This window comes from Sarcophilus harrisii, chromosome 1 (genome assembly GCF_902635505.1).
Source record: "Sarcophilus harrisii chromosome 1, mSarHar1.11, whole genome shotgun sequence".
Classification (NCBI taxonomy): domain Eukaryota; kingdom Metazoa; phylum Chordata; class Mammalia; order Dasyuromorphia; family Dasyuridae; genus Sarcophilus; species Sarcophilus harrisii.
Genome location: NC_045426.1, coordinates 348,117,525 through 348,132,371, shown reverse-complemented (window position 1 = coordinate 348,132,371; position 14,847 = coordinate 348,117,525). Strand labels below are relative to the sequence as shown.

The following is a 14,847-nucleotide window of genomic DNA, read 5'->3' as shown; positions in this document are numbered from 1 at the left end:
TTGTGACACAGAAAATCTCTGATAAATATAATGTCCAATCAATTCCATAGATCTCATTAAGAAACATGCTACTGGCCTCCTGACAGGAAATGAACCCATGGTGCATACCAAGACATGTTTTTTTTTTTTAATATGGCCAATTTTATACTTGATAATACAGATCTGTTAAGAGTTTATTTTTCATTCTTTCTTTTTTTTTGGCTGAGGCAATTGGGGTTAAAGTGAGTTGACCAGGTCACACAGCTAGGAAATGTTAAGCGTCTGAGGTCTGATTTGAACTCAATTCCTCCTGACTTCAGGGATAAAGCACTTATTCCCCTACACAAACTGTCTCTTCCTTTCTTTTTTCAATGAGATAAAAGGGAAAAGGTAGGTTTTTTTGTTTACTGAAAATGAAAAAAAAAAAACAAACCAAAAACCCCATACCTGTCTTTACCCCCTTCTTTCTTGTCATCACCTTCTTTGCTTTTGCTTTTTTCATGATCAGACATATTGTCTGAAACAAGTTTGAGAGCCCGTTCAGTGATAGATACAATTTTCTGAACTGCCTGTAACTCTTCTTCAGTTGGATATATAGCTGCATGTTTTGTCATTACATAACGGTCATCAGATGAATCAGGACGGCGTAAAGGCTGTGTAGAAGAAAAATCTTTATTACTTCATTTAAACAAAGGAAATCATTTACTTCTATCTAAACAATATTTAATTTCCAAAATAGGTGCAAATTAAAGCACTTTACACCAATTAAATTGGCTATGGTTTAAAAAGAGAGAAAATGATAAATATTTGTGGAACTATTAGAAAAACATGGACACAGATGCATGGCTAATAAAATTGTGAATGTCTAGCCATTATGGAGAAGAAATATGGAATCATGCCTATGGACACCATTTGATGCAGTTATATCACTTCTAGGCCTATACCGCCAAGATTTCAAAGAAATAAATGTCTTAGGTAGACAAAAATAGAATAGCTTTTAATAATTGGAAGGAACTTGAAACTAAAAGGAGTGCTCATCAGTTGGGGAATGGGTGAATAAATTATAGCACATGATTATAATAGAATATTATTATGCACAAGAAAGGACAAAAGGGAGAATTTTAGACAAACCTGAGTAAGACTTTTATGAACTTGCATAAAGTTAGCAGAAGAAGAATTAGAATTATTATATGGCCTAAACATGCAGAATGAAACATATTTTTGGACATTACTAATATAGGAATTTGTTTTAATCACTATCCTTATTTGTTACAATAATTTTTTTATGAGAGTGGGTGGTAAGGGAAAAAATGCAAAATAAAAATCCTAAATTGAAATGACAAATTTTTTCCAGAAATTCTTCATCTATTTTTAAATAAGCAATAACTACACAAAACTTTTACAATCTACTCTTATACTTTTTTTATACCTGTAAAAAGAAAAATGCAAATTCACAATGTACAATGTTTTTACATAGATAATTTATGTAAAAAACCTATATTGAGGATTTTTCCTAAAACAAATAAAATTTTTTTGAGACAGAGAATCTATAAATATTACACTAAGCTGCATAAAATTAAAGTTAAAAGAAACATTTGGTATGCTTTTTTATTTTATAAATCAGTCATTTTCATATTTTTTTCTCCTGCAAATGGTTACCAGTTTTCCCACAATGACACTTCTATACATTTCCATGAGCCACAAGTGAGAAAGATGAAGTGAAAAGAAAGCTTTCTCTCTTTCTCTATGCACAAATATTCTCCCCTGGGAATGTATTTATATAAGAATACAAATCTGGAGTTGGAAGAGATCTCCGATACCTACCAGGGCAATCTCATTTTAGAGATGAGGAAACTGAGGGCTGAGAAAGGTTAAGTAACCTATCACACAAGGTCACAGAAGTAGCAAAACAGCAGAGGCAGGATTTGAACCCTAATCCTCTAACTCCAGAATTAAGGTTTTTTCCTCTATACATGTCCCTAACATTCATGTGTTGTTTTCCTGTTGTTGATCCTTGAATGACCTGGACCTCTCCTGATGAGAAAAGGAGAGCTAAATTTGAAGCATGATTAAAGTTAATTTTTTTTAATGAGAGATCTACTTGTAGAGTTATCTTAATTTTTTTTTCTTCACATATTTAATAGGAACAATTTCGCATAATCAGCGAAAGTAGGAAATCAAAAGGATCTGAATCACTTGTAACAAAGCAGGGATGTGCTTTGAGGCCAAAGTAAAAAGTGTAACATCCCTACTATCTACTTTTATGCTAGAAGACAACAAGAGTCAGGTAGCTTTTTATGTGAAGAAAAAGATTTTTGAAGACAATCTTGGTCAAGCTGATGACAAGTGAAAACCAATGTACTAATAAAAGAATTCTGTAGAAGAGTCAAAGCACTCACAGGAAGTTCTCATATGCCCCAGGACCGAGGTAGTAGATCAGATGAAACATTAACAGTAATGCTCAAGAACATTTCCCCCCTCTTCTAATGCCAAGATGGTGTTCACTCAATCTCATTCAAAATTTATAGAACAAAAACTTACTGCAGGTCCCTGAGGCTGAGGTGGCATTCCTGGTCTGACCCCAAGGAGGCCCAGTGGCCCTGGAGGACCATGTGGATATCCTCCATCAGGCATTCGACGGCGGTCATCCCAGTGATGCTGTTCTTCCTCCATTCTTCTCCAGTACATATCTTCTTCATAGCGTCTGAAATTAGTTAATGAATAAAAATACATACACTGCTAATAAAATAATTTTGGATTAGCCTTTAGATTATGCTAATAAGAGCAAAAAAGAAAAACCGGGGAAGATTCATGCTAAATGTATGGGTTACACATTCTTCTCTATTTTATCTAATCACAGTCCTTTGATTTTATAATGAAAGTAATAATTTATGGCGCAGTTAACAGGCAAAAAAAAAAAAAAAAAGAAAGTGTTTGGGGACTTGAATGGAAAAAAGTATCATTTCTCCCAACTTCCTCCTTTTATTTCTTCCTGGCTATCTCAGATTCAATCAGTTTATTCTTTCTTGTTCCATTCCTCACTCTAAGCTAACATCTTAATGATATTCTCATGCAAAATAGAAATTGAGAACTGAAAATTTTTTTTGCCATGAAAGTCCTAAGAGCTAATGGGGATGTAGACAATTGGCTCAGAGATAATAAGGACAGATTCTTCTTCAAGTAGGAATGACATGTGTGTATGTATATAAGTGCATGTATACACGTATGTGTGTATGTGTGTATGCATGTAGTATAGTATACTGCAGGACAAATAGGTCTTGGGACTCAAAAATGAATTCAAATTCTTTTGACAACAGAGCTCTATAACCATGTGCAAATCTCTTAACCTAAGCCTTAGATTTGTCTTCCGTAAAACTGGAATACTAGCTGTAGTATCTATTTCAAAGATTTACTGTGGGGCTCAACCTAGACTCTACTTTGTGAATTATAAAGTATTATATGTATGTTAATATTTTATAGCACCAACTTTCTTCTGCTGAGAGCAAGAAAGCTTAAACTAAATTTGTGTGCACACTGGCTCTAGATTCTGGGTTCATACAAACCAAATGGGACTACTTCAGTGGTTTTAATAAACATTAAGCACCTACTATGTGAAAGGCATGATTGTAAGTGCTGGGGATACAATGTAAAGTAAAACAGAATTCCTACTGTTAAACAGATTATGAGTCTAAACAGAACATATGTATAACTGTACAAATTATATACAGGACAAAATAGAAATATTCAACCCAGATAAAGTGCTAGAACTACAAGAGATTAGGAAAACATTATGTAAGAAAGTGAGATTTTAGCTGAGACTTGAAGGAATTCAAAGAAGTCAGAAAGCGGAAATGAGAAGGGAATGAAAAGGCCTGGAGTTATGAGATGGGAGTGTCTTGTCCAAAAAGTAGCAAGGAAGCCAGTGTCAATGGATCTCAAGAGTATGTAGATGAGGATAGGTAGGTGTGGGAGAACTTATGAAGATCTCTGAACACCAAAGAGAAGATTTTCTATTTGGCCTAAGAGACAACAGGGAGTCACTGGAGCTTAATGAGTATGGAAGTGCTTTAGAAAATTATTTAATTGCTGATTGAAGGACAGATGAGAATTGAAAGAAATTTATGACAAGCAGAAGAAATCAATCAGTAGGCTATTGTAGGAGTCTAGGAATGAGGTGATAAGGGCCTCACAAGGGTAATGTCAGTAACAGAGAGAATGAGTAACATGTGTAAGATATAGCCAAAATAAAAATGAGGAGCTGAGGCTGATATCTAGTTTCTGAGACTGGGGGATTGGGGAGGTAGTGGTATCCTTGAAAGTAAGAGAAATTTGGAAAAAGGAAGTTTAGATAATGAATTCAGTTTGGAACACACACACTGAATTTAAGATGTCTATGGGACATCCAGTTCAAAATGTTTAATAGGTAGGTGGAGATTTGAGACTAGAGGTGGGGGCTGAATGAAGTTGTGAATGATCAGTATAGAAATGACAATAAAATGCATGGAACCTCATAAGATCACCAAATGAAATTATATAAAAAAAGAAGAGAAACTAGGATATATGTATTATGAGCAGGGACAAGTCCTAGATGTGTGATTTCACTGATAGTAGGAACTTTTTGAAAGTGAAGGTATGTTGTGTCCTGCTTTCTAGAGCCCCCATGTGAGGGTGATTAAAACATAATATCTTCGTGGAGAAGTGATGTGGTGAAACTCCTAAGGATGGTGGAAATATGGAGTCCATTTATTCCCAGTTTTTCCCCTTTTTATACCCTCATACCCTTATGGAACCAAAACATCACTGGATAAGCGCCAAGTATATATCGCGCATGTGGGATCACAACTTGCTATTGTACATAGTTTGCCACCTGGTATCCCTCTGCTTCAATCACAACACAGGTTTTCATCGCCCCTTGACTTCTTAGGAAGACCAAGAGCCCTTAGGGGACATGGGAGCAAAACCAGACATTGTTAGCAGGTTCCCTCTGGGCTGAAGGGTCTTATGCCTCACCTAGAGTTCCCCCTATTGTCTGTCTGTGGCCCTCTACACAGGTAGGTAGCTTTTTTGCAACTTATAGTCTCAGAGAACCCTAACACATTGAAAGACTAAATGATTTGTCCTAGACAAAACACTCAGCAAGCTGAACCCAGGTTTTCTTGATTGTGAAGTCACTCAAGTTTACTTCTGACTTCACTACACTGTCTTGTGTTATAGGTATGTCAAATATAGAGTGGTTACCTTATGATCATTTAAGAAAACTACAGTTAAGAACAATTTAGTCAACTGGACCCAAATGAGTTAATAAAACTGCTTCTATGCTGTCACAAAATTTCAGCATTTTGTAAATCATTAAATTTGAAACCCTTAAGAAAATGTTTTTAAATACTTTTGAGTATGTAATTATCAATTTTCTTGGAACCAATGTTTCCCAACTTTTCCATTCAGCATGTATTTATTATAATCTAATTAATGTAAATTCATTGTTTGTTCTTTCTTATTCTGTCCTCAAAGAGTAAAGTTACTTTTGTTATATTGTTTCTTCACCTACCTGATTATCAGCACAAAGATTTGGAAATTTACATAATTATCAAAACAATTTTCAGTATATAAGTCTTATAATTAAAATGTTTTGAGTAGTTGCATCTTAATGATATATTTTTTTCAATTAATACCAAAGCTTCATCTGCACTAGTTTGTACATTTTTATTAACTGATTTAATTTATAATAGTTAAATATATGAGAATCAAAAGATCAAATTATTTGTCTCTAAAAAGTCTTTGTTGTAATGCATGTGTATGGCCTAGAAACTTTTAAGATTCAAAGGGAACCCTTATAGCTTTTCCCAACTATATCAATAACACAAGTTTGTCAGATTAATTGTCACACTGAAAAATATGAAGAACCTGACCCAAAGGAGAGGAAGCACAGAAAAAAGAGGAAGAGGAAAAAAACATGAAAAGTTTTGGAGAGAGGCAAGGATTGTGGTGGTATCCAAAGACGGCAGTGACTTAGAAGAGGCCAATCCTAGTACCAGTAGAGATAAAACACAAACCTAGCTCTGAGCTTTACTAGTATCTGAGGCCAGCTAATGATTCCTCAGACATGAAATTTAACATCGCTCATTTAATTTTGCTTAAAAACTCCTAATATGTTATTTAAGGAGCCACAATGTGAGATCCCTGTTGATGATATTCCCTCAAAGTACACCAAGCAAACTTACCTTGCTTAAAAACACCAGTTACTGTTAATTTATTCATTCAGCCATTCACTAAACTATCCAGCAAGTATGAAGCAATTTCCCGTTTTATTAAAAGTGAAAAATAGTACCTCATTTCCATTCTCCAGCGTTCTTCCTCTTCACGTCTTCTCCAGTATTCTTCCTTCTGCATTTGCTTCCTCATTTTCTCTTCTTGAATCTTTCTTGCCCGAATACTAGGTTTTACTTCCACTTGCAAATCTGGATTTACTTTTTTCTATATAAACATTTTAAGATAAGTTTAAGATAAATTGAGAAAAAATTCAGTAAAGTTGGTAAAATCACTATAGTTTTCAGACATATATATATATCTATATATGTATCTATCTATCTAGTAACTCAAATTAGATTTTCAAAGTGTTATATATATGCATAAATTATACGCAAGACCCTGTGAATTCTCACATCCTTCAATAGTCATGGAATTATCATTTTAATATGCCCTTAAAAAAAATCCAACATAAATTTAATTTTATAATATAAACTCAAGCTCCAAAAGTGAAGTGACATGGGTATGTAGTTTCAAATATGTAAAAACTAGGAAGCTGAATAGACTTAGGAGAGAAATTAGACAAGTTTTGTGAGTGATACCACCCTTGAAATAATAAAAGCTCCCATATGATCAGAATGCTGTCATTTTTTCTAGGAGGTAAATGCTAAACAAATACAAAACAATAGCAATCTCCACACTAACTTTATATTGAAGCCTGTGCCTTCTTCCTTTTAAGTGCATCTCCTTGGCATTGGGATCATTAAAGCTACACTCACACAGCTTACAATGGAACCGAATAACTTTCCCTTCATCATTTCGTACCTAAAGAAACAAATGAAAAACATTAACACTGAAAGATATGTTTACATAATGATAGAACTGATCATCATTTATTTATTCATTTCCAAATTTCTGTAGCCTAATGATAAAAAGAATAATTAATCACAAGTAGTTGTAGCCAGATAAAGAAAACACAAAGTGTCTGAATTGCCTATGATCTTGACCAGATGGCTTGTGTAACAATTTCAGTAAGAATTCATTTTTTGACTCTGGCCTATAGTTTCTATTGGTAAAGCAAGACCTCTTTTATAATTTAATTAATTCAGAAACATAAAAAATGTGTTATTTTGGATGAGTGAATTTTCAAGTTAATTGAAATACATTCTTAGTTATTTGCAGACAGGTTATTTTACTAGATAGTAAGTTCCTTCAGAACAGGAAACCTTAATAATACCACCCACCCCTTTAAAATCTAGCATGATTTTCATTAAGTAATTTATAGTGTCATTTCCCCTAATACTTTTCTTTTTTCAAAATACAGAGGATAAAGAATACAATAATATTTTCTTGATAACTTAGGGTCATAATTGAGAATATAAACTATCATGCAATGTTATAATACAACAATGCTTTTGGAAGCTACTGAAATAGACTATCTTATGACAGTGGTCTTAATATAAGATGTTTCTAAGAGCCATGCTTTTACAAAGTATAATTATTTAACAAGCACAGTTGCTCCTGTTTCTGGTGGTTAGATAACATTTTCCCCTGTTTCAAAATGTGTTGCTTTTTGAAGCTTTCTTCTATAGGCAAGACTCTATTTGTCTTTTCATCTGGAAGGTTCACAAAGAATCACAAATTCAGAGGCAGTACCGAAGCCATCTTTTCCAATTCTTCTCATATGAGTGAGTACACCAAGAAACTAAATGTTTTCCAAATTCTTATTCTCAAGGATGTTTTGGCTTCCTAATTAAATAATTTTTTAGAATTAGGTTTCAGTTTTACACATAAAAAATGTTAAGCTCCATTTTTCTTTTCCATGAAGTAAAATGTTAGTGATTTGTCTGAAGCTAACTTCTTTAATAACAGAGGCTTTTTTTGCTTATTTTCCCATTCTGCAAAGTTAAATATCACTAAATGGATTGCTAGAAGGCAGTATATGAAGGTAAAAAATAAAGTAACTAAAAAGCCTTTCTAGGCCATAATATGGAGTTACTCTGCAGTGAACACATTTTTGAAATTATCATCTTATTTAACATAGAAGTTACAGGGGTTTAAAAAGAAAAAGATTTGTAAATGAATAAGTCTTCTCCCCAGAAACACATTTTCATAACAAATTTAGTTTGAATTTTGGAATAAATATATTCTCAGTTCAGTACCTCCTCAACATAGTCATGGCCTACTGGTTGCACATCACTCTGCAAAGCAGCAAGAGTTGTGGGCGTCACTGGGTCTGATGGGTCCGATTTTACTTCTTGGGTCTGTACAGCAGAAGTGGCAGGGGTAGGTTTAATACTTTCGGTACCTTTCAAATCTTCTGTTTTAATTGACGGCAACTTATTGCCACCTAGAAAAAGAGCATATATAAATTTGCAAATTTTAATCATGAGCAAATTTCACATGAATTAAATTGGAATGTCTAGAATCTTCCTATAATGATACCACTATTTAGTAATTATGGATTTAAGCTTAAAGACTTGAGACTTGAAAACATTTAGCTTTTGATATTTAATAACAAGTAAGTTACCTGAAAGTATACATAATATCTTCACTGAGAAACTCAACTATTTAACAATTCACTTTCATTACTTTTATTACTTATAAGTACACACACACATACATACGTAATATAAGTATAATATATAATTATTTAATATTTATATTTCACAAATAGAGCTAGAAGTATACTACCAATTTTTTAGGTAAGAGTTTTCATTTTTAAAATTTGTGCTGTCCAAGTAGATTTCAACAACCGACAAAATAAAACATCTAATTCCTTTTAAAATTTTATCAATTTCTGATTACTTGAAACCTAATCTAGTGTTTTGTAAAAATGAATTTTAAAAATAGCCAAGATTCTTTTTTAAACTATTGGTGGTGGTGAATAGGTTAAGAAACAAAAGTAAAAGTATATAGGTGTAAATGAATAATCATATTATTTATAATTCCAATTATTTTTCATATAAAATACTATCTTGTGAATTTTCCAAGTTGTCCAAATATAAGTCTGATAGCAAAGGACATCTATACTTGCCAACAAAATTTATTTTGGGTGTAGATGTTTTCTTTGCAGCCATACTTGCAGGCACAGTTGATGCTTTAGTGTTTGATGCTGTATTGAGACCTGTGTTTGTAGCAGGTGTAAGAACTTTGACTGCAGAAGTTACAACTGAAGAATTCACAGTACTGTTGCTAGCTGCAATACCAGAAGTAGAGGCAGTTGATTTAGAAGCAGATGCAGCTGTTGAAGAAGTAGCTTGGGTAACAACATTTGGTTCCGTTGAAGGAATAGGTTTGCCAAGTTTTGTGTGTAACTTTACCACCTATAAAAACACATTTCATTAGTATCACTCAACAGTATGTAGAGCATACAGATTTTTAAAGTAATAAACAACACTTAATGAAGTCCAACTATCCCCTTTCAATTTAATATAATAATGTGTTACATAGTTTTACTTATTTGCTTCCTGTTAAATTAATGTATAAATTAATATCTGCCTATCACCTTGCTGGGTAACCTTAGGCAATTCATTAAACTTCTAGGCCTCAGTTTATTCACCTGTAAAATTAGGGAGCCGTGATAAGCTCTAAAAAGTACTATTCATTCTTTTGCTTTAAATTTCTCAATAGTAAAAACAATTTTTAACCCAATATAGAATTCCTAGTACATCCACATGTATTTTTGGACATTTAATTTTCTTTGAAGGGGATTTATTTTAAATTTCCTGAGTACTTTGCTTCTAAGGAATTTTTATTTTCACAGCATGACTATGAAGCAAATATGTCTACTCACTGCTTCTACCTTACTTAGATAAGGAAATCAAGATAACAACTTCATAGAAAGGAAATATTAGCACCTGATAATTTTTAAGTAATAAAATGAGTTCTTTAATTCAGTTTCTACAAACTAGACTTCAGTAATGCATTTGGTATTTTAGTGAAAGGAAGTAAAGATGACAAATATTTTCCCTAATTATCACATGAATTATGAAACAATACTATTAAGCTCTCTGAAATTTGAAAAACAACCTTTACTTCTACCTAACCTCCTATCCCAAAGATGATGACATAAGGGGTATATATATGTAGGTATGTGTGTGTGTGTGTGTGTATACGTTTGTGTCTGTGTGTGAGAAAAGGCACCTACTTTCTGATGCTTAGCACCACGAATGTGTGCTGCATATGCATCTGCTCCTGTACAAGACACATCACACAGCTCACAACGTAGTTGATTTTGAGTCCCACGAATGGAGGTACTGCTGCTGCTGGTGTTTTGAGAAGCTTTCAATGCAGCTTCCTTTTTTTTGTGTTTCTGTCCTTCTAAATGCTCTTTATAAGTCTGTTTTAAAAGAAAACATTTTCCTTCATTTGTACACCATTCAGTATAATCAAATTTACAAATCTCTTAACACTCATTTAAAAGTCAAGATAACTAATTTCCAGAAGTAGCGGAAGAATGAATTATAGAATTCCTTACAAACTAGGCAAATTCAGTCCACCTTATTGGTGACTTTATAGACTATGGTTCCTAATAAATGCAGTAATTTTCAGAATCATGGGAGTCGTCCTTTACCAAAAACACAACTGATGAGACAAAAAGGATATGCTTCTCTTTCTTTAATCAAAAGACAATGGTGGTAAATCTATTTATACCATTAGCAAGAGTTTCAAAAGCAAGTAGGGAAAAGACATTGCTATTTCATAAATAAATATTCTACATTAACAAAAACTCTAGCTATATTCTAATACATAGAAGGATACCAACTTACAAATAGGCTGAGTTCCAAAATGCCATTTGTCATTTAATTGTTTGGAACTATACAATTTCCCAGAGAAACATTGCAAATGGTAATAAAAGTTCACAAACTGGTTCATAAAAACTCATTTAATCTATAACCTAACTGAAATAGGTTGTACTTTAAGAAGAAAAAATAATTTGAAAAAATTTTAATACTAACAAGAAAGAGAGCAAAAATTTTTCAACACCTTCAATGTTAGAACTACCTAAATAAAAGCAGTTTTAATTATAAGAGAATGAGGCGGCAAATAATAGAACTAGTGATTTCCTTAGAAGCTATCTAGACCCCCTCATTTTACAGATATGGAAACTGAGGCCTAACAAAACTTAGTGACTTGCCCAAGTCAGGGTCTTTAAGATATTTTCCAGGACTCTAGAGGCTAACAATGATCCTTTATTCACATCATATTTGATTTCAAAATTTATGCCTTTTCTCTGAAAAAGGAATATTATTAATTAGTACTACTCATATACACAACAGACTCAGAACTGATAGGAACCTTAGAGATCTAATCCAATGCCTTCATTTTATAGATGAAAAAAACAAGAGTTGTCAACCTTACAGTCTCTAATACTAATATTTAAATTTGTTTCTATTTTGTGACCCAACAGGAGCTACACACAGAGCAGATGATTAATAAACATTTGTCAATTAAAATACTTCCAAATCAGTTCTGAATGGCAGACAAGCCTAGTACATTAAGTTTATTGACTTTCAGTCCAATATTTTATACATGTGTCCCCCCCATGTTAGTACCCTTTCCTTCAACAGCTTCAGACATTCTCATCAGTCCAACTATGTTCTTGCCATATCCCCCAGACCAAGCTAACTGCAGAGACTACATATCCTGGGGGACTTAATCTATTCAGTTTTGGAATTTCTGTCCCGGGGCCTATGTTGTCTTTATTGGTAAACTTAAGTGCAAACTCAAGTGAGTAGATAGCTCAATACATATCTAGACAAGACGTAGCCATGATTCATATTGTACCCTAGCTATCTTATCACCCACTCTGCTTTGGTATGCATCCATTCCCTCCCTCAAATAATTTTCTATTTATTTAATAGTATGCATGCTCTGCCTTCCATACCCTTAACCAAAAAAATATGAACTTTCTTAAGGAGTGGAATGGTCGGATTTTATTCCAGTTTCATTCCTAGAGACTAAAAGTGTCTTGCAACTTAATGTTTGCTGAAACTATACTATCTCTATTCATTCACAGTTTGTAATAATTCCTGATCAACAAATATCATGTCCTTTTTGTGTTCCATATCCATTATATTCTACTATTTCATAGTCATGACTAGTAATACACGCTCGGTTTTAAGAACATTTTCTCACATGAAATGCTCTAGTCTATATATATATCATATATCTACTCACTAAAAAGGACATATAATTCTTATATAATTGTTACCAACCTTCAAAGTATTTCTCTCATTCCATTATCACCCTCTCTCAAAGGTACTCATTTCTGGTACGCATCCTGAAAAAACCTTACATCTGAATCTCAAAATATCACTTTATCTTACACTCACCTGAGGTTCCATATTAACCCTTGTATACTCATATTTCAAAACAATCTCATGATATAGCCAGACAGAGGCCTTGCATATTTAACCTCAATGGCAATACCCTTTCACTTGCCATATACATGTACTCAACCCCAATGATATACTCTCTTGGGATAGAGGATGGAAAGCAGGATATAATCAGTCATCAGTCATACACATACACAAAATATACTTAAATTGGGTGCCTGCAATTTGGTCATTGCTTATAGTTGTTTTTCTCGTAATGACCCAAGGATTCAATAACTAAAGTCAATACAAGACCTATCAAACAAACTAATCCTATAGGTTTAAAACTAATTAAAGTTTTGAAGACTCAATATGGGAAACAAGAACCTGCCTTCTTCCCAGAAACATACCTAAACTTTCTAGCAACTAAATTCTCACTATATTTTTAATCCCTTTAGAAAAATTGAAAACAGATTATGCCTGGGAAGAGATATGAATATGTTTGATACTGACAGGAATAGGCTCATAATCATATCACATATACAAGAACTACTGGTTACCAACAAAAAAAGAGCAAGGAAAAACAGGTGGTCTCATGATAATTTATTCAGCACCCTAAATAAGCTTTCACTGCACTTTTCTTGCTGCCAAAATCCTTAAGTCTTTCACTATATATGATATAACTATAAAGCAACTAGATAGTTCTGTACATGCTACACACACATATTAGTCATTTTAGTCCCAACTTGTAAAAAAAAAAAAAAAATCCATTTTTATATTGGGGTGGACTATAGTTCTTCTAAAAATGGTTCTCTAAAAGTTTTTACAATATTTCAGAAATTCCAGTTAATTTCATATCTTTGTTTACATCTCCTAAAAATATTGCATTAAACAATGTTCCCTCATCTTTAAAATTAGGTCCCTCCTAGTTCCTAAAGTCTGAGTTTATGAAATTTTCATCAATAAAACAGAACTTTAGAGACATTAAGAAAAAAGAAAGATATCTTCTTTCCAAAATGGGAGGAGCTTTCTTCAAAGGCTTTACAAAATATATATTTTTGTAAGGAAAGAAGGCAAAATTCAAAACAAGACATAAAAATTAAGTTTGGCTTAAAAAAAAAAAAACCTTTAACAATATAGCTATATTTGCTTCTCCTTTACATTAATATTAATCATTGTTCTCTTAAATTATTATTTCAAAACTTAATAGCAATTAACTCCTTTCATAGAAAAATGTTTTGGCTAAAATGCTACTATTTTCAGGAAAAAAAAAATCTTAGAATGCCGTCCACACTTATCAAAGATGATCATTAAGACTTGCAGTAACATAAAATGTAGATACCTGTGGTCCAGCACAGCTGATCTTACAAACATCACAATAATGAATCTGGGGTGGTTTGGGAGGCTGTTTTGGTTTCAGTTGTTTATTTTGGAATGGTGCTTTTTTAGTAAAGGTGGTCCCTGTCCAGGCAGCTGTTGCAGCAGCAGCAGCTGCTGCCGCTGCCGCCTGCTTCTGTTGCTGCTGTTGTTGTTGGTAGTAGGAAGATGCAGCTGAATATACTGCTGCTTCATAACCTGAATAAGAGGTACCTTACAAATAAAAATCAAACAATTATTTACATAATAATTAAAATCAAGTACTCAGTAATAAAGTTTAAGTTATCAAGTGATATTACCGAAATTCAATTAATAGGTATAATATTCAAATATATCATTTAAACACTGTATAACTTTCATGGAACCCAAGAGGAACCGTACTTACCTTTTCTATGCAATCATGCTTACCTAAGGCACTTAGAAATAAGCTAGATGCTCTGGGATATATGATTCCTCAAAGAAATTTGGGCTAAAGAACCAAGGGCATATACTTGACATAATTAACAACTTTAAAAAAGAAAATACTCAAATGGCAAAGTCTAGGGTATGTTATAAGAATTTTAAAAAGGGCACAATGTTAGAATAGTATCAGAGTTGGCATTCTTGAATTGAGTTTGGATGGAGGGGTAAAAGTCAGGAAGAAAGGCATACAATTAAGCATGAATAAACATGAAAGCCTCAGAAATGGCCTGCCTGAAGTGAAGGATTTATTTGCAATGGGAAGTAGTGGGGAAATTAGTTTGGAGAGGTAGACTGAAGTCAGGTTATAATACCTTTGAAAGCATTATCAAAGAACAAGAGATGGGCTTTTCTGCTTTCTCCTGTAGGTTGAACGACACTATAAATTCTATTTCAAATGGCCAACAATGCAAAGAGTTCTAGAATAATTATCCTAAGTCTCAGCTTCCATGATATTCCTATGACA

General features: G+C 33.2%; 1 protein-coding gene across 1 annotated transcript in view; it reads right to left on the bottom strand.

The window, feature by feature from the left end:
- The window catches only part of ZFR (zinc finger RNA binding protein), a gene marked incomplete at its 5' end in the record, with an annotated part of 50,622 nt that overhangs the window by 25,408 nt on the left and 10,367 nt on the right, over window positions 1-14,847 (bottom strand). The window contains 8 exons of the mRNA XM_031945881.1: window positions 427-632; window positions 2,521-2,683; window positions 6,308-6,453; window positions 6,931-7,050; window positions 8,388-8,575; window positions 9,263-9,551; window positions 10,376-10,567; window positions 13,888-14,135. Of these exons, the coding sequence (XP_031801741.1) occupies window positions 427-632; window positions 2,521-2,683; window positions 6,308-6,453; window positions 6,931-7,050; window positions 8,388-8,575; window positions 9,263-9,551; window positions 10,376-10,567; window positions 13,888-14,135 (1,552 nt within the window). The remainder of the gene's footprint in view (window positions 1-426; window positions 633-2,520; window positions 2,684-6,307; window positions 6,454-6,930; window positions 7,051-8,387; window positions 8,576-9,262; window positions 9,552-10,375; window positions 10,568-13,887; window positions 14,136-14,847) is intronic.